The following is a 25,008-nucleotide window of genomic DNA, read 5'->3' as shown; positions in this document are numbered from 1 at the left end:
TTTACACAGTACTGCTGAATAGTGTAGACATGAGTTGAGAGAGAGAGAGAGAGAGAGAGATAAGGGAAGGAGAGACTTGGAGAAACGAGAACCAAATGAAATGAAATTGCTGTTATGGAGATCGACTTGGATCAATGTACACCTCTTTCTCTCTTTTTCTCCCTTTTCTGTCAAGTTTCTCTCTGAAATCTCCTCAGAAGTAAATGCACATGATTGAGAGTGGACCCATGTCTGATGAAGACTCGTGGACTCTGAGTCCATGTCGGCACATACGTGGCACCATCCTACCAGTGAAGATCCAGGGCTCACTCCTCACATACTCAGTCTCTTCAATTTTTTTTTTTCTCTGTTTTTTCACACAACTGGGTTATGATTAAAATCATAATGAATTGGCCTTATATGTGCTTGCTCATCTCGAAAAGGGCCATGAGTTAGAACAAAAATATCTCCTCCAAATATACAACAATGCACCATTACTTTTCTTTCTTGGGCATGGCTCCAAACTTGGACTAATTTGAAATGAAATCTGCGATTTATCTATGTAAGTGGATCCTAAGATGGTTAGATCTCATTCCAAATAGTATTAAGATAGTAAAAGCCATTGTATAGTCAAGTCCCAAGGCAAGTAGGTAACGTGACCTCAAACACGACACCCTTTAGGAGGACTGATTAATTTTTAAATGAAATGGGTCGGGCCTTGACCCAACATTCTAGTGTTTTCCATAGATTATTAAATTAAAGCAAAGCATTGTTTGGTTTATAGAAAATGTAGTATTACCAAAATCTTACTGTCTCTTGGTTGATTGATGAGCGAGTAGCTTATCTAGAACATGGTCCCAAATAAAAATATTGAAGACGCATGTGACGGATCTCCACAGAAGCAGCACTTTTAGTTGTAATGGACCAAAGGTTGAGCTGTCCAAAACTAACGTACCTTACATATCCCACTTAGATCTTATACAATCCCATGAATGCCTTAAAAGGTAGGAAAAATATATGGTATGGATTTCATGTACGATGTTTAGGATATATTTGGTGGAGAAAAACAAAATAAAAAATGAATTTAAAGTTAATAAATTATTTTTATTTATTGTTTTAAATTCATTTCATTTATTTTAACTCATCCATATAATAATCAAATAATTTTAAAAAATATAATTTTTTAACTAATTTTTATTTTATATAATATTTTTTTTTAATACTTTTCAAAAATCAAACATAACTTTAATCATTCATTAAATAAAAATAGAAATAAATGAAAGTAGGGTACAAATAAATAAATCAAAATTATAAAATGATAAAAATATGTATAAAGTATAAAATAATGACTTGTTGAAATTATAAAGTAAATACAAAGACTCATCTGAGATTTGGGCTTTGAGGGATCCGGATATTTCGGCTTTCAAGTTTTTTCAATATATATGGGATTCAAATATATTACATTCCTTTGGTAATGATAACTTTTTGGATAGACGATGCCATAGTCAAATCCCTCTAAAGTAATTAAAAATGTTCGCATAGGAGATGTAGACCCAATTTGATTGATTTTACAAAGAGTGTAGTGTAAGATATGCATAGATATGTCACTTTCAATAGGGTTAATTATCAAGACGACTGGAGAGTCAAAGTGGGTGGGGGAAAGTGGGGTTTGTGCAGGTCATGTCCTCCTAAAGCATTTCCTCAGCGGCGGTCAATCATTATGAGCCCCAAAGGTTGGGCCTTTTAATGTGAATATTAGTAAATGATATTTATGACATTAACATGATGACACGTAGAGAAGTAGTCCCCCCCATGCCCACCTCCTAATGCCATGTGGTCTGCTGGACTCTGGCTGGTCTCTACAATCATTAATGGTCCTTTGTATTTAGGGTGCCCTTTTCTCGAAAAGACATTGGATTCACTTATTTTGATTGGATCCTCAATAATTAGAAAATGCCAACAGTTTGGGTTAAATCTGTCTTCGGAATCAAGGCCGCGAATTAAGAAATGCGACATGGCAATGCAAGGAAGATTTCCACCATTGCAATCGATTAGTATTGTTGTAGAGAATTTGGATTCGGTTGTACAAGTGGTGTTTGAGGAACACAGGAGGATCAAACATTTGTAATCATGGTAGCATGTTGATTCAATGACTTCATCAAATCGGGTTTGGATTCTTGAAAAGTTAAAAGAGTTATACAAATAAGTTGTTGTAAAAGTTTGTGATAGGATATATCAATATAATTTCATAAATTTAAGGGATTAAAGTGTAATTGTTAGATATCTCAAGGATGTCAACGTAATTTTACTAGTAATAAACATACTGTTACTATTGTTAATATTTAAGAAAAACATGAATCACGCGTAGTCGCATTGACATGGGCTTAAATTTTATATTTGAAATCTTTTTGATGGTTTTAAAATTTTAATCAAATAAATCACACTAGAGATCTACAACTGAAAGTTCAAAGTCTTCTAAAATAATGTTTTACCTTGGAATCTTATCATTTTAAATGATATATTAAGATCAAATAACTAATATTTCTTTTATTTAATGTCAAAGAAATTTAAAACAAAAGAAAAAAAAAATCAAATAAAATAATTTTAGTACACAAGTGGAAGATGCCTTTAATGTGTTAGTGCCGACGTTTTGTTTGTGGTTTGAATAAAACTTGTACTTACTAAAAATTGAAAAAGAAAAAAGAAAATGAGTGACATCCATGATTCCACAATCATGAGGAATAATTGGTGAAGGCAATATGGACAAATAATTGAAGAAAATATCAAGAATAAGAGCTTTAATGTGATGGTGATGAATCCAAATGTGAACACCTCTAACGAAAGAAAATAGTAACTGGGGCACAAACATTAGAAATGGCAGCGTCAACACTAAAAAAAAAATATCCAAGTACCATCCAAGATAAGATCATACAAAATTTGGTGGGTCCATGGATTATGAATTTACATGGCTGAGCAAGGGCAAACAAGTGCGCCATGACCCTTTTTGGACTGATTTTCGTCGATAGGTTTTAGTTTGAAAGAGAATCACTTCTGGGACATAAATTTTAAAAAACACTTTCAGTGTACTTGGATATTATACTGTATAACGGAAAATTAATTTGTCAAAGAATCTCGTATCAAGTGATTCTCTATTTTGATTTCCAAAAAATTGTCAAAACAAGTTTTAGAATATGTTTAGCAAAAGCATTTTTAATAAAAATATTTTAAAAAATTTTATTTTTGTTGTAAAATTATAAAATGAAAAAAAAGAAGAAAACAAGAAAGAGAAATTAGAATGTAGAAAGAAAATAAAATAGATTTTCATTAGAGATATCTCCTTTTTATAGGGAGTTATAAAGAAATATACATCAATATGGATGATCATCCACAAATTCCCATAATCCAATAAATTATCATATTTTCTAATACTCCCCATTGGATGATCATAAGGATATGGTGACTGCCTTATTAAAAACCTTGTCAGTAAAACTCAATGAGACAAAAGAAAAAAAGAATGCAATATATCTATATTAACATTCTCCCCCTCGTGTAAATATGATTACGATTTCTTCAATATTTCAAATGATAGATCTCTCAATCTTCGTATTCCAATGTCATACCTTAACTTTTCCAATGTGGTCGAAGGTAACACCTTTGTGAATAGATCTGCTAGATTATTGCATGATCGAATTTGTTGAACATCAATCTCATCTTTTTTTTGGAACTCGTGAGTATAGAAGAATTTATAGGAGATATGCTTAGTTCTATCACCTTTTATGAATCCTCCTTTAATTTGTGCAATACAAGTAGCATTATCTTCATGTAACACAGTTGCATTGTCTCTGATGGAAGGTAGTCCGCATATTTCTTATATATGTTGGATCATTGACCTTAGTAATACACATTCACGACTTGCTTTATGAATTGCAAGAATTTCTGAATGATTTGAAGATGTGGTTACCATTGTTTGTTTGACTGATCTCCAAGATATTGTCGTTCCACCATAACTAAAGACATATCCCATTTGAGATCAAGCTTTATGAGGATCTGAAAGATATCATGCATCTGCATACCCAATCAATTGTGATTTTGATTATTTTGAATAATATAAACCCATGTCACTTGTTCTATGAAGGTATCACAATATATGTTTAATCTCATTCCAATGTCTTTTAGTTGGGGCAGAACTATATCTTGCTAGTAAGTTGATAGAGAATGCTATGTCTGGTTTAGTACAATTTGCAAGATATATTAGTGTATCGATTGCACTGAGATATGGTACTTCCGGACCAAGAAATTCTTCATTTTCTTATTTAGGACGAAATGGGTCTTTGTTCACTTCAAGTGAACAAATAACCATAGGGGAATTGACTGGATGTGATTTGTCCATATAAAATCGTTTTAATACTTTCTCTATATATGTCGATTGATGGAATAATATGTCATTTGAACAATGCTCAATTTGTAGGCTGAGACAATATCTTGTTTTTCCCTAAGTATTTCATTTCAAATTCATTCTTTAAATAATTGGCTGCTTTTGTGAGCTCTTTAAGAGTTCTTATAAGGTTTAAATCATCCACATACACTGCAATTATTGTAAACCCAAATTTTGATTTCTTGATAAAAATACATGGGCAAATTGAATTATTCACATATCCTTCTTTTAACAAATACTCACTCAAATGATTATACCATATACGTCCAGATTGTTTTAATCCGTACAAAGATCTTTGTAGTTTGATTGAGTACATGTTTCAAGGTTTTGGATTTGTTGTTTTAGGCAATTTAAATCCTTTAGGGATTTCATATATATGTCAATATCTATAGACCCATATAAATAGGTTGTAACAACATCCATAAGACGCATATCTAGTCCTTCAGAAACTGTTAAACTTATCAAGTATCGAAATGTGATTGCATTCATTACAGGGGAATAAATTTCCTAATAGTCTATACTAGGTATTTGAGAGAAACCTTGAGTAACAAGTCATGCTTTATATCTTATGATTTCATCATTCTCATTTCGTTTTTTCACAAAGACCCATTTATATCCAACAGGCTTTATGTTTCCAAGTGTTTGAACTACAGGTCCAAATACCTCTCGTTTTGTTAACGAGTTTAGCTCTGTTTGGATTGCTTCTTTCCATTTTGACCAATCATTCATTTTTCAACATTCGTTCATAGTTTGTGGTTCTTGATATTCATCATTTCTTATGATGTCCATAGCCACTTGGAATGCGAATATATTATCTATGATAATGTCGCTACGGTCCTTTGTTTCTCCCATGTGACTCATTAAGATCTCTTTAGTTCTAGATACCGGTATTTGATCAATTTGTGCCTCTTCAAGAGCTAACTGTTTGTCAAGTTGGGTTTTGCCATTTGACCCTTTCATATTCGTGAACTCTTCAGGAGTACTAAGTTTTAAATATGTTGTTCATTTTATTTTTCTAGGAATTAAATCCTTTGAGTTAATAGGTCTACCACGCTTCAGGTGTGTCTTAGATTCATTTGCTATGACATTCTCCAATTGTCCTTCAGGGACATCAATATGTGTTGGGGCATTTATAGCTGACACGTGTGACTTTGTTACTTTCTTTATATCTGTGAAAGCATCAGGTAATTGATTTGCAAGTCCTTACAAATGAACAATCCTTTGACCTTTTAACTCACATTGTCTTGTGCAAGGATCAAAATGAGACAAGGAGAGTACATACTATGTAATGTCTCACTATTTTTTTGACTTGTCTCCCCTTAATGGCGAGAAAACATTTTCATCAAAATGACAATTTACAAAGCGGACAGTAAAAACATCACATGTGACTAGTTCAAGATAACTGATAATGGAGGGAGAATTAAAACCAACATATATACCAAGTCAACGTTGAGGTCCTAACTTGGAACATTGAGGTAGAGCTATGGGAACATAGACAACACAACCAAAAATATGAAAATGTGAAACATTTGGTTGGGAGCCTAAAGCAAGTTGTAAAGGTGAGCAATCGTGATTAGCTATAAGGCGAATTCAAATTAAAGTGGCAGCGTGAAGAATAGCATGCCCCTAAGCAGACAAAGACAATTTTGTTCTCAAGAGTAATGGTCTTGCAATCAATTGCAAACGCTTAATTAGAGATTCAGCTAATCCAGTCTGAGTATGGGTATGAGCAACAAGATATTCAACATCAATACCAACTGACATACAATGATCAAGAAATGTTTGAGATGAAAATTCACCATCATTACCAAGACGAATTGTCTTAATAGGATGATCAACGAATTGTGCCTTAAGGCGAATTATTTGAGCAAGTAACCTAGCAAAGACAATATTTCTAGTTGAAAAAAGACAAACATGAGACCAATGAGTTGATGCATCAATTAAAACCATAAAATAACGAAAAGGTCTACTAAGTGGATGAATAGGTCCACAAATATCACCTTGAATACGTTCTAGAAAGGTTGGTGATTCATATTCAACCTTGGTAAATGATGGTTTAATAATTAATTTGTCTTGTGAGCAAGCAACAAAATTGTAATCATTGGGCATCAAAATCTTCTGGTTCTTCAAGGGATGCCCTAAGAATTGTTGATGATACGACGCATCATGGATAATCTTGGATGGCCAAGACGTTCATGTCATATCATAAAAGTTTTTAAGTCATAGAACTTCTGGTTTATAATAACATATGACTCATTGTGTCTAATGATTGTTTGATATACCCACAAGAATAAGAAGGAAGTTTTTCCAAGATGTGTTTTTCCCTAGAAATAATTGAAGTAATGAGAAGGTATTCATTACTATCATCATTCATAGTTTCAATGTGATATCCATTTCGGTGAATATCCTTGAAACTAAGAAGATTTCTCTTGTATTTAGCATAATAAAAGGCATCATTAATGTGGATTTTAGTTTCTCTAGGTAAAATAATAGTTGCTCTTCCTGAACCTTGAATCAAGTCTACAGGACCTTATATTGTATTAACAGTAGACTTAACCAACGATACGTTGGAAAAGTATTTTTTATCACAAAGGATTGTGTGTGTTGTGGCACAATCTGCAAGACATGCATCTACATTGGATGTCGTATGATGTACCAAGGTATGAGAAAGATTCATGTATCTTCAAGTATAAATAAATGGAAGAATTTAAATCAGAAATAATAAAATATGAAATAAACTATAAAAGATGAATAATAGACAATGTATTTAAAGATGATAACAAAATAAACATATTTGCAAAGAACTAAATAAGAACATAACATTTAATCATAACAAACATTTCCATCACCAATTAGATGGTTAATTTTCCCATTAGGATTATCAAATAAATCTGAAACATCTAAATGGGTTAGATCTACTGGGCCATCACTATCAATGAAGTTCATTTTAACTTCTTTTCCTTTTGCTTTTATTAAGGCTTGATAAAGGTTAACAAAATGTTTTGGAGTACGACAAGTACGTGACCAATGTCCTTTCATGCAAAATCGACACTTATTCTCATGAGCATGTTTACTTTGTGGTTCTATCCCCTTTTCAGGTTGTGCCCTTGAATTATTCCACTTCTGGTGGTTTGAGTTGTTCTTTTTACTTTGAGAACCACTACGATGAGAAGAATTGTGTTTACCACGACCTCAACCGCGACCACGTCCTCGACCTCGTCCATATCCACGTCTTTGTCCATGTCCAAGGGTTTGAACAGATATGACATTGACTTTAGGAAATGCCATAGACCCAGTAGGACAAGATTGATGGTTTTTCAATAATAGCTCATTATTTTGTTCAGCCACAAGAAGACATGAGATCAATTATGAATATTTAGTGAAACAACGCTCTCGATATTGCTGCCGCATGAGCACATTCGAGGCATGAAAAGTCGTGAATGTTTTTTCAAGCATATCTTCTTCAATGACCTTTTCTCCACACAATTTTAATTGTGAGCTAATTTTGAATAGAGCTGAGTTATAGTCACTAATAGATTTGAAATCTTATAATCTCAAGTGCATCCAATCATAGTGTGCCTTTGGAAGGATTACGGTATTTTGGTGGTCATATCGTTCCCTTAGATTATTCCAAAGGATGAAAGGATCTTTAACAGTAAGGTATTCACCTTTTAATCCTTCATCAATGTGATGGCGAATGAATATCAAAGCTCTGGTGCGATCCTACAAGGATGCGTCATTTCCTTCTTTAATGGTATTTTCAAGATTTATCGCATCTAGATGAATTTCAGCATCCAGAACCCAAGATAAGTAGTTATTGCCCAAAATATCGAGGGCAACAAATTCAAGCTTTGCAAGGTTTGACATTATCTGAAAGCTATATATAATATTAATTAGAGAAATATTTCAATTATTATAATAAACTATTAATAAAATGCTTTAACAATATTTCAAGTAAACAATATCTAAAAATATAATGACCTAAAATTTATCAATTATAAATATGGTAAAAATGTATAAATATGAAATAAGAATTAAAATTATATATCTATATATATATATATATATATTTCATAGCTTTGGGCTATGATTATTTTATCATAACAAAAATGTGCAAAGTAATATATAGCTTCAAGTTATGAATTATTTTATGTAAATTTGTGCATAATTTCAGGCTGTGAACTTTCATTATATAAATTTGTATATAACTTCACGTTATGAACATTTATTTATTTTTATTTATTTTATAGCTTTTGGCTATATAATATTGTTTGGTATAACATCCAGTTATACCATATAATTAAAAATAAATAATTAGGGATCATATACATAACTTTTGGTCATATATCTATAATTATGTAATTTTTCCCCATAATTTCTGGTTATAGGAATTACACATATTTTTCATAACTTCTGATTATAAATTTACCCCATAACTTCTGGTTATAGGGATTATACATATTTATATATTCAAATAAAATAAATGAAAATAGGATCAAAGGGTAATAAAATAGAAAATCATGATATAAGTTTATCACATACCTTTTTGTGAGAAAGAAAAGAGAAGAGTTTTTCTATTTTTCTAAAAAGGAGAACGTCTTGCTATTTATCTGAATAGAGAAAAATCTTTTTATTTCTTTTGTAAAGATTAGTCGTGCTGATAACGTGTTATAAAATTATAAAGTGAAAGGATAAGAAAACAAGAAAGAGAAAATAGAATGTAAGAAGATAATAAAATAGATTTTCATTAAATGTATCCTCCTTTTATAGGGAGTCACAAAGAGATATACATCAATATAGATGATCATCCATAAGTTCCCATAATCCGATAAATTATCATATTTTCTAACAATTTTTCTATTATATAGCAATAACACTTTTTTCATTAGAAGTAATCTTGGGAACTAACGCTTTGAATCCATTTGACAATGATTTTAGGAAGCGTTTATAACATTTTTAACACTGTCACAAAGAGATATACATCAATATAGATGATCATCCATAAGTTCCCATAATCCGATAAATTATCATATTTTCTAACAATTTTTCTATTATATAGCAATAACACTTTTTTCATTAGAAGTAATCTTGGGAACTAACGCTTTGAATCCATTTGACAATGATTTTAGGAAGCGTTTATAACATTTTTAACACTTCAAAATTTTTATCATTCAAGTGTTAGAAAAACTAAAAATATTTTTTATAATTATTACTAAACACATTCTTTATTTCCAAATGGAATCTTAAAATTGGTTTAATGAATCATACATCAACTAGTTTTCCAAAAAGTATTATAAATGGCTTTTTAAATTTTTAATAAATATTTTTTATAATTTGACAAACGTTATATTAAATTCACAAACATTCGATTTGCACTTATAAGTATATAATTCAATATCCGTGCTCATAAAAACACAAACTATAGTTTGTGTTCATAAGAACAAATTTATCTCCACGTGAATTTAATTACAAGGATTCCAAGAATATTTTCTATTGTAAATTGTTTTGATTTAGACTATTGAGAAGATGACACATATATTCAAGGAAATGTATAAAAACTGAGAAAAATTCTAGAAGAAAATAGATGAAAAATCAGTGTATCAACAATGATTAATCAAGAAATTAATCTCTTTTATTCAAAAAGTTAGTTGGGTTCACACAATTATGACATCAACACGATTACATTGGGTCCAAGCCCGTTAAGTTAGCGTTTTATTCTAGTTGTGTTCGCGGATCGCGTGAAAGAAACCCTTCTGAGTTCGGCTGCTGAATCATTATTGGTCTGCACTCGAAAGCCCAACATGGACCGGGCAGCCAAGTCTGTTGAGAAAAGGAAAGCCCAGCGAGGGTAATCTAGATGCCACTCAAGCTCCTGCTTCGTCTGGTCCACAGGGCCCAAATCGGGCCATACTTTTTGGGCTGAGACTGGGCCAAAAAAGTCAACATAGTCTTGTTCCTCCACTTTCACTAGGCCCAGATCTAAAGTCAGATCGTATGTAATCTCACCGAACACGTATGTAATTTCACTAGGCCCAGATGGACCAGATCTAAAGTCAGATACATATGTAATTTCACCAAAGACATGGTGTTCTGGCTATGAGAACACGTTTTCCATTGGAGCCGGGAAGAAGAACAGAAGACCCTATAGCATGGCGCCAGCGGGCACCCTCTGGTGGGGTCTCATCTTCCTTCTGATGATCTCTCCATCCATGGCCATTTACTGTGATGAAGACGATTGCTACGATCTTCTGGGGTCTGCTTCCCTCCATTTCTCTCCTTGGTTCTCAATTCAATCTCTCTCTCTTCTTTTTTCTGACTTAATCATTTATCTTGCTCTCCTTTTCCAGTGTTTCTCAAAGCGCCAATGCTTCAGAAATCAAGAAAGCTTACTACAAGCTGTCATTGAAATAGTAGGTTTGATTCTGTATGCTTTTTTATTTTTAATTTCTCTTTTAATTCAGATTTCTAATATTTCATTTCCACTTCATTGTTTATGTTCAGTCACCCAGATAAAAACCCAGATCCGGAATCCAGAAAGCTTTTTGTGAAAATTGCAAATGCTTATGAGGTACTTCGGATCTTATCTGTGCTGCTGCTGAATTAATTTGTTTTCTGATTTTGAATCTATGTGGCTTATTGTTCAATAAATGCCTGAGAAATTAGATGAATTGGCTGTACATTGACTTCTGATTTTGACCCAGTTGTCATTTGTATGCAAATACTGTTTTAGGAGTTATAATCACTTATGGATGAAAAGTGATTATTCGCTTCACCGTTGCCTTTATCATTCTAATTCTGAGTTGCATGCTTTTTAAGGGGTGGTGCTGATCTTGTTATTATACTTTGATCAAGGAACTTTCCCTTGTTTTTGTTGATATTGTTTTAATGCTTGATAGTTTGGTTTCTTTATTTGTTTTTACGCATGGTGAGAAGGGAACTGACTCTCTGATTGCAGATTCTGAAAGACGAGGCCACGCGTGAGCAGTATGATTATGCAATTGCTCATCCAGAGGAGGTATGCAGTATGGGATGTTTGTGATGTTAAAATAAAATGTTCGCAATATGTATTCATTGGAAAGTAATTATGTTGTTTTTTTTAGTCCATACCAGTTCTTCTGAATACCCAGTTCAGTTCATTGCCAAGTATCAACATTGTTAAAACTGTCGATTTTGTTCTCATGTAGGTCTTTTACAATGCTGCTCGCTACTATCATGCATATTATGGTCATAAAACGGTGAGAAAATTTACATCACTGGTATTAGATGTGCATAAAGACTACATTCCTTTTATTTGCTTTTTTAACATTTCATGTTTGTACTTGCTAGGATCCCCGTGCTGTCCTTGTGGGTCTTCTTTTAGTTCTCTCTGCATTTCAATATCTAAATCAGTGGACAAGGTATACACAGGTACTGGGATACATTACTTATGAATTTTACTTGTGTCGTTTAATGGTGGTAAACACAGTAATATTGGATGAAAAGGCTCAATATTAACATGCTAAATGGGTCTGAAAAGTTGAAGCAACTTGAATTTTACTCCCATATCTAGAGATCCAATCAATAGCTATTATTGTGTAGTGACAGTGTACTGTCCTCTGCTGAAACTAAGTTGCCAGACTGAACATGAATATAATCAGTAGGGTTTTCAGTATATAATTTTTATTGCATACTGATTTTTCATACAGAAAGGTGTTCTAGATATTCCTTTTTTGGATAATTTTTGCTTGCTGCAGGCTGTAGACATGGTAAAGAAGACACCAGCTTACAAAAATAGATTGCGGGCATTAGAACTTGAGCGCACTGGAGGTGCTACAAACAAAAAGAAGAGTCACAAACAGATGGACAAGTATGAACTTATTTTTACCTTGTATGATAACATGATAACAATGAGATTATATGTATATGATGTCATTTTATTATTATTATTATCAGTATTATTTTTCATATGTTTACCGAGCTCTATGAAAATATCACCCTCTTGAACTTCTTGCATTGCCCTTTTTTTTGTGGTTTTTTGTTTGACCTTAAGTTTGGGCAATTCATTGATAGCTCTCAACCTGTAGTTAAAACAGGGTGATCAATGTTTTTTGGCAGGAAAATGGAGGAAGAGCTCAGCAAAGAACTTGAACTGCAGATAAAGGGGGCTGAAAAACCCTCCATATGGGAACTTATTGGTGTCCGTTTTGTACTCCTACCTTATACCATTGGCAAGGTTAGAATACCCATTTCATTACCTGCAAGATGCATTGTAACTTAAACATCTTAGGTCATATGATACGAGGATTACTTATCAATTTTATGTTCATCCAGGTACTATTATGGCATGGATTTTGGTTCTGGAGATACAAGGTAAAACAAGCTCCATATTCTTGGGAAGATGCTTCTTACCTGACACGGAAATCCCTAAGAGTGCCTTTTGATGCATGGAGAAATATTGGTAACTGTTACTAAATTCCCACAAATCTATTTCTGGAAAAGCTAACATAAGCCTTCCTTGAATCAATGGAATTGCTTCCTGCTCTTTAGCTCTAAATACTGTGCAGGACCAACCCCTCAACTTCAAAGAACTATCTTGTTTAAGTTACTTGGACAAATATTTTAAACCTTCATATCATCCATCATCATCATCTTACACTAGTTCAGATAAGATTTTGTCCATATAATTTGTGATAGCTGCTTACATCAGTGAAATGCTATCATGACAGAATTTTTGAGACTTAAGTTTTGGATCCAAATACATACTTCTCATGTACTTGAATGATTTAGAGTTTCTCTTAATTTGGTCCCTGAACTTCTGCTCTGTGTACGTTTATCAGATGAATCGACAAAGGAAGATCTTCTTCAGAGACGTTTATGGGAAAAGTCCAACCTAGAGAAATACCTGGCAGAGCTGCGAAAAGATTCAAAGCGCAGAAGATAGCAGATTTTGTTTCATTGCCTTGCTATCCATTGCTCTTTAAATCTGAACACAAATTTTTTTGGGGTTTAGAAGTCCAGTGATACAAGCCAGTGATGGCCTAATTGTAAACACATAATCATATGCCTTTGATGATACGAAAAGATAGAGAAGGAATTTTGTTCAACCTTCCATGATAGTTACAAATGTGTGAACATTTATAACATGGGTGTGATAAGATAAGTCGACATGGTCTGTAATCCTATATGTTAGCTTCCTGACCACCCTTCATTTGCTCTTCTATACATTTATGACTAGATTTAAATATTGTGAACTTTACTGATACATCATTTGCATCTCCAATTCAGTCAAATGTTTGCAACCATAATCTGCCGAGAATCATACAGATGTTGATCTCATGGACATCATCTTCCTGCAGTTCATTAGTACAAAAAGGAAGAATAGATAGGGCCTCTTGCATCCTCATTTCCTTGAAGTGTTAGTAGGGCCAATAAAACGTACATAGCTTTTAAAGTTTAAATTTATTAAATCTAGTGGTTTGGTTATACCACCAAATTGTACCTTATCAAGGGATGGCATATGTATAGTTAGTTATAGTCTCTTCCCATCATCTTTGTTTTTATTCCATTCAAACTTGGAGATTTCATAAGATACTTAAATGACTTACAGTGAAAGTTTAATATGGTATCAATTCTATAGATTTTTCATAAATTGAATGTAGTATAAGATTTTCCATAAATATGACAAAAAAAATCATATGAAATGACATAACTAAATAGAAAGAACCATATGAAATGTTTTAGGACCTTCTGCTAGTCCATACGGTGAATGGCGCCAAATTGAGAGCAGCAGCAGCAGCAGCAGCACCGCTTCCTCCAAAGTCCAAAGCTGCCTCAATATTACCCAAAATCCAGATTGCATCATCTGTTAGGGTTTCCGAAATTATTCTACTCCGTTTCTCTCTTTTGCCTCTTGCTTCGCTCATTCGTTTCCTCTCCATTTCCGCTCTCAGTCTCATGCAATCGCAGTTCATCAATGTCTCTATCTCAGGTCTGTTCTTTTTTCTTTTTTCTGCCTTTGCTATGTAATATATATGATTTGTTGATTCTGGGTTTCTAAGTCTAGGGTTTATGTGTTTAGATTGGATTCTTGGTTCCACTCAATCGCAATCTAGAAGAAGACACTTCAACCCCAAAATTGCCCATTTCCACTGGCGCCAATGTCATCGGCCGGAATAGCATCTCCGTCTCAGACAAGAGGCTGAGCCGCAAGCATCTCACCTTAATCGCCTCCGGAAATGGTTCCGTCGATGCCGTCGTGGTATTTGATTCTTCCCTTTTCTCCGGCTTATGAAAATTGATCATTATCTTTGGTTTCATGTTTTGAAGGGAATTGTAGGAGGGGACGAACCCAGTTGTTGTGGCATCTGGGAATCAAAGGAAGAAGCTGCGAACTGGGGAGAAAGCGGTAATTACCAATGATGATATTATAGAGTTGATCCCTGGACATTACTTCTTTAAGTATGTAACAGTGGCTGGTGAGAAATGTGAGAAAAAAGGGAATTCCATGGATGCACAGAATATGGAATCAAATGAAGTCAGTCTAAGTCGGAAGCGAATGCGACAAGTATCTGAGGACGAGGCTTTTGCAAGGAAATTGCAGGTGATTCTTTATACTCATGTTATGTCCACTTTATTTTTTTCAAGCTTCTATTTGTATTTAGGAGTTATTTGACTGTATATGCTTGATTTCTGTTTGGAATGGTGATAGCCAATTGGGTGTTCTTATTTTATCATAATAGCTGGTTCTTCACAATCTAGGTGGGTTGATGGGTTTCAATGGCAGATTTATCACTGTTTTGTACTGTCTGTGATAATGTTTGGATTGAATATTTATTATTTTGGAATGACTGTTTTCCTTTACATTGTGCAGGCTGAGATGGAAAATGATGTCCTTGTACAGGAGAGGTCTTTGGTGACCGGAAAGTCTGGCTACTCGCAGGCTAGTACAGCAAGTATTCCATCTTCCCACATGAACTCAGAGGCCATTCGTCATTTTAGTATTCCTAAAGATAATTTACCTTTAACCTATCGGCTTTTGCGAGTGAAAGATCTGCCTGCATGGGCAAATACATCTTCTGTTTCTATAAGGGATGTAATTCAGGTGAAATAAGTTATTTCTATTTTTCAATAGTAAATCCATTCTAATTGCATAGTGATGCATTGGAATATTGCTTCTTAGAAACTTTTGAAAGAAAGCTACAAACTTGATATTTTTGTTGATGAATGATTTATTTCTTAGCCTTACATTTTTAGCTGAACTTAAACATTGCCTCATCTGTACAAATATTAGCAGAGACATAATTGAAGTTTGCCTCAGGAGGTCAGAGGAGCAATGATCAAAGTTTATCCTCTGCTACCTTGCTGGTTTTGTTGATGTGGGTCTGCAGAGTGGTGTTGATATACTGGACCATAAACCTTGTAAAATGTGGGTGAAGTCGTAAATCATTTAAAATGGTTTCTGATTGATTATTTGTATTTGGTAGGGGGATGTGCTCATTGCTGTTCTTTCAAACTACATGGTGGACATCGATTGGTTGTTATCTTGTGAGTTTAATTCACTACAACTATAGAGTCTTAAGAAACTTACCTTTATGAATATTATTGCTTCTATTCTTAATAAAGCTACCTATTTGGAGATAACTGAAGATCAACATAAAAAATTAATTTTCTTCTCTCATGCTATCTTTGTAATATTGTATTTTCCACTGATATGATATGCATTAGTTTGAAGTATATAAAACTAGTTAAAGAGTGTAGTTCCCATGGTCATGCATAATGGATGTCTTAATTGATCATTTATGTCTGTATTTTTCATCGATCCATTCCCTTTCACTTGTGATAATGAGTGTTGTTTGGTTGTTTGGTTTTATTATTTTTATTATTTGCATATCTTGTTTTATTTTTTAGTTTTTATTTTTATTAAATTTCTTCTATCTCTGTAGCTTGTCCAACACTTACTAAAATCCCTCATGTGTTGGTTATTCATGGAGAGGGTGATGGTACTCTGGATCACATGAAGGTCTGATATGGCTCTAATTATATCTACGGTTATTCATTTCAAGCTTTCTAGCAAGCACATTACTAAAATTTGTTAGTTCTGCTCATTTGTGTATTCACACTTGTTCATTTGAAGCTTTCTAGCAAGCGCATTACTAAAATTTGTTAGCTCTGATTGTTTTATAGAAGAACAAACCTCCGAATTGGATTCTGCACAAACCGCCACTACCAATTTCATTTGGAACGCACCATTCGAAGGCCATGCTTCTTGTCTATCCTCGGGGAGTGAGAATTATTGTACATACAGCAAATTTAATATATGTTGACTGGAACAACAAAAGCCAAGGTTTATGGATGCAAGATTTCCCTTGGAAGGTCCAAAAAGAACTGAGTAAAGGATGTGCATTTGAAAATGATCTGATTGATTATCTGAGTGTATTGAAGGTATTAATACATGTAAAATCTTATTTGTTTGCTTAACTCTAAAAGGGCATATGCTATTTTTATTTTCATTTTTAAAATGTTTTTTTCTTTTAGTATTTCTTTCTTTTTGGTGTATCTTTGTGGTATTTCTTTAGTTGTATGTGGGGATGATGAACTAGAAATGATAGTAATGAATGCCTTTCACTTTCTTTATTCCTTTAGGGTATATTTGGTTCCCAGAAAATTTGAGGGAAAGAAAATAGAGAAGAAAAGTAGAAGGAAAGAAAAAATGAAGGAAAAAAAAGGATTTCAAATCAATAAATTATTTTTATATGCTTCTTCAAATTTATTTCATCTTATTTTCTTTGGTTATATAAATATTAAATAACTTTAAAAAGAAATTTTCAACTAATTTTAATTATATTTGATTTTATTTTGTATTTTCCATAGTGAAACCAAACATGAGAAAACCATTTCCTTTAACGTTTTTTTTCTTTCCTTGGTACTTTTGGGAACTGAACATAGCCTGAATGTGCTATCCTGGAAAAAAAAAAAAAATACTTTCCAACCCCTTCTCTTCCTTTTGTTTTTGCTTTTCTTCCTGTCTATGAATTGAAAATTACTCAACAATGAACTATGACAATGAAGCTACATAAATTCTCCTCTGTAAAACTTGGAAGCCTATCCTGTTAATGTTTCTGTGCTCGTCTTAGCTGCAGGGTATATTCAAAATACAATTTCACATGTCAATTTTGTGAACAAAGAGCCTTGACATCAATTTTGTTGCTTGAAAAAATTCCTCTTTCTTCATTGACCAAGCCATCTATATTCAGTAGAATAATTTAAAATCCTTTTCTTTCTCCCCTCCCCCTAAAATTTTTGCAGTGGCCAGAATTCACCGCTAATTTACCAGCTCTTGGCAGCTTCAATATCAATTCATCCTTTTTCAAGAAATTCGATTACAGCAATGCAGTGGTATTCTTCCATTTCCCTTCAGTATTCATTTTTTGTGCTGTATTTTTGTAATGTTCTATTTTTTAGATACCATTGAATTTTTCCTGCTTTCATTTTTATTATTATAGGAGAAAACTGTTGTATGAGCTTATATTTTTTTTTTAAATATTCAATGCATTAAACTTCCTTTCTTTTGTTACTTGTGAATTCAAAGTAGGGAGCAAATAAACAAGTTCTTCATTTTTTTCCTTTTCTGGGCAGAGAAATGCTGGAAGTAAATTGGTAGAATGGTTTAAACCTAGTTCTTTCTTGTGTGACACCCATGAGAGAATAGAATTCCTGTTTGATTTGTGGTAACTTGTACAAGAGTTCTTGAAGAAAAGTTAGAAGTATACATTAAATTGAAAAAATTGTTAAAACATGCTCTTTATCTCATATAATATGATGAAAAGCTCATCATATATTATGTTTTCAATTGTGTTGGTCTGTCTCTGTTGCCATGTTATTACAGTGAGACTAGATGGCGTTTAAGCACAAGATTGTGGGGGATTTGCAAGGCATTGCATGGTATCCTGCATGTGAAGATGAATGCTGACAACCATGCTTGCAAAATCTGCATCATGATACTATTGGCATTGTGCTCTTTGCTACTGTCCTCATCTATTTCATGTTTTCCATATTTTCCAAAAATTGCGTGAGAAGAACTTTTGATCCCAGATTCAAGGAAGTAGCAAAGCCCTTGATTCTGATCATTAGGCCTTTTCTTAGAGTGGTCTCTGCATGAAATTGTTTCTCCTACTGATTTAAAGTATTACAATTATGAGTGGATTTTTTGCTCTAGTCCTGTCATTTCATGATTCAGAACCTTCTGTTAATATCAGATCAGACTAATTGCATGTGTTATCTGTTAATCCTAGGTCAGACTAATTGCATCTGTCCCTGGTTATCACACGGGTTCCAATCTGAAAAAGTGGGGACATATGAAGCTCCGCAGTGTTCTACAGGAGTGTATTTTTGACAAAGAGTTTCAGAAATCTCCCCTTGCTTATCAGGTATGGCTGAACCTCATTCAGAACAGTATGACAGTGCATTCATGCTTCTAGTCTCTTGTTTATTTCTTCAATTCCATTCAGCATCCTGCTGAAATTCTGTCTTAAGTATAAAAATTTAGGGATAGGAACATGACACGATGTCTTTACAGTTAAGTCTTTCTACTCATCCCTAGTTCCTTGCATCAGTAGAGAGTCAACATTTTTGCTTGGGAGGCTATTTGGGGAAGAATTCTAACTATGGATCAATCAAAGTTTGAAATATCGGTAAACATAGATATATTGGTATTTAGATTTTATAGATATATCGGAAATATAGGAGAAAAATATCGCTGGATATTTTAACAAAAATATCGATGAAGCGAAAATTATTCAAAATTCACGGGAATGCTTGAAAAAACTCAAAAAAAAAAAAATGATAAAATAGACAAAAATATAATGTTAAAGTTATTTTGTAAGTATAATTGATATAAGTACGATTAAAGATAATATTTATCAATTTTTTTATAAAAAAATTAGTTTAAATTCTTTTAATATATTTATATTCATTTATTTTAAAATTTTTAAAAATACTTTTATTAAAACGTGTGTTATTACATTTTAAATAAAAAAATGAAATTGATTTATATAAAATGTTTTATTTGAAATTTAATTTCTAAAATTTTATTACAAATATTTTGTGACAATTTTTTCTATTAATATTAATTTATTTAAATAATTAAATTATTAATAATTTATCTTATCAAATTAATTTTAATTTATTAAATATTAGGACTTCATTAATTTTTTTTATATTGTAGCAAATTTTGAGTAAAATTATATTTTTAATATTTTAAAATAAAAACATTTAAAATAAAATAAAATTAAAAGGATAAATAAAAAAATTAAGAGTGAAGTGATAGTAATTTTTTAAAATAGGATTAATGAGATAAATATAAAAAGTAGTTAAAAATAAAAGGATAATATAAAATAAAATGATAATATAAATTTAAAATAAAAGATATATTAAAAATTAATAATTTAAAAATGGATAAATTAAAAAAAAAAATTCAAAAAGCGATTTTTTGTGCTCTCCTCCATTGCTCGTCCCACGCTCGATTTCGATTTTTTCGCTGATATATCGCCTTTGAACCGATATTTTGCCGATTTTTTGCACGATTTTGCCGAGATTTCCCTGAAATTCCTGTTGAATGATAATTGGTGCCTCACTTCAGGCCCCACCAATATTTGATATTTTGGCAAAATAAACTGACATTTCATCATTGGGATCAACTAAAAAGGAGGGGTTGGATTTTACCAAGTAGGTGTTATTTGTGTAAAGCAGATAAAGAATCAGCAAATCATGTGCTTATTCATTGTCCCAAGGTAGCTATGATTTGGCATCTTGTTTTTTCTCTTTTTGGTGTTTAGTGGGTTATGCCCAATTATATCTAGGAAACCATTCTTAGTTGGAACGGCTCCTTTGTTGGAAAGAAAAGAAAAAAGGCGTGGAATGCAACTCCTTTATGTTTATTTTGGACTTTATGGAAGGAGAGAAATAGAAGAATCTTTGAAGATACTGAATTAGTGGATCAAACTATTTTACTGTTTTTTTTGTACATGTTTTCAAATTGGGTTAGGGTGCATGTAGATTGTATATCATGGTTCATTTTTTATTTCATTGATTGGTTGGGTTGTAAGTAAGGGGATGATTTTTTTTGCTATTCCTTTTCTTTTTGGCCTTGTTACCTTATATATATATATATATATATATATATAGGGCAAGATGAGAATAACTATTTGGGACACCCAAGATGTAGGATGTGGGACCACCCATCTCTGGGACTCTTAATCTCCATAAAAATAAGGAAAAATGTCTCGATGGACTATGGTGTGAAGTAAAGGGGTGATAAAATTATAGGGAACTTGTTACCTATCTCAAATATATATATATATATATATATATATATATATATATATATATACAGGGAACCTGGTTTCTTTTTCTTAACATTCTATCCTTTTTTTCTTGTTGCATTATTAACTGTGAAAGGATGTTACTCCTTGTTTTTTATTCTTTGACATTAATGGCACTTGTCCTCTAGATAATGTAATGATATTATCCGATTTGTATCGAGGATGTCAACCCCCATGGATAATGATAGCCCTGTAATTGAGAATATTGAGTACTAATTGCTTTGTTAGATCAGGTAAAGAAGTTTGATGGTATAGCATTTGATTTGATGGTTTTTTTTTTTTTCTCAAATTGATATCTCTTTGTCATATGAAGTTTCAGGCTTGGTCCTTTCATTTAACCTTGTGCTTATTTTAGTGCATTATAAACACATGAACAGGTTCTGTGTATGTGAATTTGCTGAAAGAATTACTTCAAATCCTTCTAAACCCTTGTCTTATTGCAGTTCTCTTCCCTTGGTTCTTTGGATGAGAAGTGGATGACTGAACTAGCATCCTCAATGTCATCAGGTTCCTGTGATGATAAAACACCTCTTGGTTTAGGCAAACCCCTGATAATATGGCCTACCGTGGAAGATGTCAGATGCTCTTTGGAGGTAATATCAAGTAGATTACTCACTGAATAATATTTTAGTTTGTTAAGAGTTTTGGTTTAAAGCCACTTTGGTATCAATTAAAGGAAAGACATAGAAATTCTTGTTTGTTATTATTATTTTTTCCAATTAAAGTGATAATAATAAATGCCTTTTTTCCCCTTTATGTCAGCAGTCACATTCTAAATTTTGTTCTATTTTCCCTACGTGTACATAAAAAGAAAACCTGTTGTTGATGGTAAAATTTTATGTAAATGACATGATAAAGCATTACTCATATTTATTTTCTATATTTGGGAAAATATGTAATTTTACATTTCAAACTTCCATTTTCTTTTCTGACAATCAGAGGGAAAATATTATGTTTTTTTTTTTTTTGTTTTTTTTTTGTTGGTAATATACATATTTTTTAACTCAAATTTTTATGCTGAATTTGATCGAATAAATGGCTTTGATGCTTTGGTTTTGCTCATGAAAAATTCTAGTGTCCCTTATGATTCAAAATATGAGATGATACACAATAAAGAAAACATGGTGTTGATGCACAATAAGATGAATGGCGTGGTGACATTAGTATGGCCTGTTTTTCTCTGGAAAGTCATAAAAGATCATTATTATGTATCATAGCTGAAGTCCTTTATGGCCTTTTCTCCCTATTTTGCTCTTATGCTTTTAAGTGTCACTTTACTTACCATGGCTAAAAGCAGCTTATGTATTTGCTTGGGAAGAAGGCCAAATACCTAATAAACCATTTGAAGATTGCACTTTATTAAATGTGTATTTCCTCTTTAAACTCTGTCCATAGACTTTGTAATTTACCATTGTTTATAAAATGAAGCTTTATTGTAAATATTAGAACTTTTTAAGATTATTTTCTCTGCTTTTTTTGGTGGTCTTGATTTGACAATAATTATTAGTGGTTTTATTAAAGTCTACAACTAAAATATCTAGGCGCATATTACATGTTAGATTCCTGGATATCTTCTTGGCTGCTATATGTGTAAGTTTGCTTTGCATCAATCATACTACATTGTTCAGGGTTATGCAGCTGGAAATGCAATTCCAAGTCCACAAAAAAATGTGGAGAAAGAATTCTTGAAGAAGTATTGGGCAAAATGGAAGGCAACCCACACTGGTCGCTGGTATTGTTCTTTAGCAATTGATTTTTGTCACTAGCAATGTAATTGCAGATCCATATTATCGTCTCCATACGATTGCATGCATACCCTATATAGTGAAATGTTAACTGAAGAAATTGGAGTAACCTTATATTTGGCATCTTAGAGTAATATATGGTATGTTATTGTATGGCTCATTTGGTTGATAAATGCTTCAATGAGTTGAGGAGTTGTAAACTTAGTCTAGACCCATCTCATTGACTAGGTTTGGTTGTAGAAACGGACAATGTAGTTTCAGAAGACTGGGTTGAGTGGCTGAGTTGGTTGTTTCACTAGGCCATCCTTGTGTTTATACATTTAATTATTTAAAAAAAATTTACTTTATAAGTTTTTGAAATCTTATAATAATTTGAGTTTGATATGTAAGAGAGCTTTGGCTTCCATCACAAAATAACTTCCAGGACTTCATTTTTTATCTTTCTTTTCATTTGGTGCAAAATATGAGGTTTCATAACCCTGGTTTGTATTATCATCAACCCTTTTTCATACTTGTTGAATGTTACTTATTATTATGTTTTTCAATGTTTCAGTCGTGCAATGCCTCATATAAAGACATACACCCGTTATAATGGTCAAAACCTTGCGTAAGAGTTCATATCAGACCTTCCAATCATGATTTTAGAAGCTTCAATGTTTGGACTTCTCAGTATATTCCTGTGCCAAGACGTGGCTAGTTTTAACTGAAACTGTTATGCTTTGCCTTTCCCAACAGTTGGTTCTTGTTAACTTCAGCAAATCTCAGCAAAGCAGCCTGGGGAGCACTCCAGAAGAACAATTCCCAATTGATGATCCGTTCATATGAGGTATTTGTACTGGAATTGTGTTATCTGGACCACATTGTATTTAGGGACTAATAGTAGTTTGGCCATCTAGTTGTTAAAACCACTAAAAAACAAAAAAGGCTGTAATTCTACGATAACAAATGGTGCCTTATAACTGAATCAAGAAGCGCCGTCAGTGTTCTTTTTAGACATTGTATTCTCTAATTATGCTACCTTGCCAAGGACCCATTTTCCTAATCCCTTTTATATGGCATCCTAGGGGATGCAATCACTCCCCAAGAAGACTAGACCAAGTACCTGCTTTGCTGATCTCAAAATGCAGCCTTCCTTGCAGCTTGAGCTCTGTACTGTTGGTATGAAATGGTTATGTAGATACAATTGGCACTGTTTCCGAGAAGAGCTCTTTCCTCTCTGTCCTAGTCTCCTGGTGTTCTGAATATGTGCTACTTTGTTTTATGAGCTGTCTGCATTTGACCTTTTACCTTGTGGCCCCAGTCTTCATCGTCCTCAAGTACAAAAATAGTTGCTAAAATATTTTTCTTTGCAGTTCATATTCTTACCTTTAAGAACAACAATTTAAGGTGCTGATACTCAGGCATGGTGGAGGTCCATGTACGCATCACAGGCTGCACTCATCTAATAGTCATTATGCATTCATTTACCTAGTTTTGCATAGGATATTGTCCTATTCATACATAAGAAAGTCTTTCAAACTTTATTATGAGTGGTAAAAAGAGTCTGAAATACATTGTAGTCTCAGAAATATCTGTGAGAATTAAGACCAGAGAAGGCTAATTTATACACAATTTTTTCACATTGAAGTTGAGTAGCCCGTCTTCCTTGAAGTTTCCAAGCTATCCTTGTTCCTCTTCATTTTTTATAATAAGATTTTTTGATGCGTATATGATGAATCCCTTGTACAATATATCTGTGCCTCATCTCAGCTGGGAGTACTATTTTTACCATCTCCCATCAACCGTGGTCAGGGATTCTCTTGTACAGACAATGGTAGTCCATCAAAGGTAAGGGCCACATCCCACTCCTAGTACTTATCAGGAAAATAGTTTTTAGGATTATCACACTGAGGAGACTGCTTGCTTGGTCCTTATTCTCTGTTTCAGAATAAATGTGGCTTGTCAAAAGACACAAAATCGCAGAGAACGAAACTGGTGACTCTGACCTGGGAAGGAAACAGAAGTTCAGATTCATCTTCTGAAGTAATTCCATTGCCTGTGCCATACGAACTCCCTCCAAAGCAGTACTCCTCTGAAGGTCCTCCTACATTGTAACCCCAGCTGTGGCCGTGCATTCATCTCCTGGGTTCTTCTAACTTGTTTTATTTTACTGTGCAGATGTTCCCTGGTCTTGGGACAGGCGATACTACAAGAAGGATGTTTGTGGTCAAGTTTGGCCGAGACACGTTCAGCTGTACAGTTCCCCAGATTCCTAACCTTGTTCTTAACGTATAATTTGATTTGCATCTTCATCTAGAATTAGCGACAGTGGAATGAAGTTGAATTCATCTTCTAGTTCTATTATGCCCATTGCCCGGTTGCTAGGCCATCTTTGATTATGAGCTCTTGTTTCACATTCTCTACAATGTGGGATTTTGCTTTTGCAGGATTGTGTTTGGAGGAAAAGAAGAGAAAAGAAAATATCACGTGCATAGAACTCTGTTTCTAGGGC

The 25,008-nt window shown here is 33.1% G+C and overlaps 2 protein-coding genes across 3 annotated transcripts; both read left to right on the top strand.

The window, feature by feature from the left end:
* The first annotated feature begins 10,498 nt into the window (after positions 1–10,498).
* On the top strand, positions 10,499–13,655 carry LOC117922996 (dnaJ protein ERDJ7). Its single transcript, XM_034841251.1, has 10 exons — positions 10,499–10,667; positions 10,762–10,824; positions 10,916–10,982; positions 11,370–11,429; positions 11,599–11,649; positions 11,741–11,821; positions 12,148–12,260; positions 12,509–12,626; positions 12,725–12,851; positions 13,231–13,655. The coding sequence occupies exons 1-10, from the start codon at positions 10,564–10,566 to the stop codon at positions 13,332–13,334; spliced, it is 888 nt and encodes a 295-aa protein (XP_034697142.1). The 5' UTR covers positions 10,499–10,563; the 3' UTR covers positions 13,335–13,655.
* A 457-nt stretch (positions 13,656–14,112) lies between these two features.
* LOC117923856 (tyrosyl-DNA phosphodiesterase 1) lies at positions 14,113–24,885 on the top strand. 2 transcript variants are annotated; one of them, XM_034842354.1, is made up of 16 exons: positions 14,113–14,381; positions 14,472–14,651; positions 14,730–14,993; positions 15,264–15,494; positions 15,877–15,937; positions 16,336–16,412; positions 16,577–16,834; positions 17,699–17,788; positions 18,685–18,819; positions 21,216–21,365; positions 22,401–22,504; positions 23,071–23,124; positions 23,253–23,343; positions 24,267–24,344; positions 24,444–24,594; positions 24,675–24,885. In XM_034842354.1, exons 1-16 carry the CDS (start codon positions 14,367–14,369, stop codon positions 24,770–24,772), a joined length of 2,037 nt encoding a protein of 678 aa, XP_034698245.1. In that variant the 5' UTR covers positions 14,113–14,366; the 3' UTR covers positions 24,773–24,885. The 2 variants fall into 2 exon arrangements, with proteins under 2 accessions (XP_034698245.1, XP_034698246.1); XM_034842355.1 differs by lacking the exon at positions 14,113–14,381 and having other exon boundaries at positions 14,566–14,651; positions 14,720–14,993.
* Positions 24,886–25,008: the final 123 nt, after the last annotated feature.

Source organism: Vitis riparia, chromosome 10 (assembly GCF_004353265.1).
Source record: "Vitis riparia cultivar Riparia Gloire de Montpellier isolate 1030 chromosome 10, EGFV_Vit.rip_1.0, whole genome shotgun sequence".
NCBI classification, from domain to species: Eukaryota; Viridiplantae; Streptophyta; class Magnoliopsida; order Vitales; family Vitaceae; genus Vitis; species Vitis riparia.
Note: the sequence above shows the minus strand (reverse complement) of the source record. Positions and strands in the feature narration are given on the sequence as shown.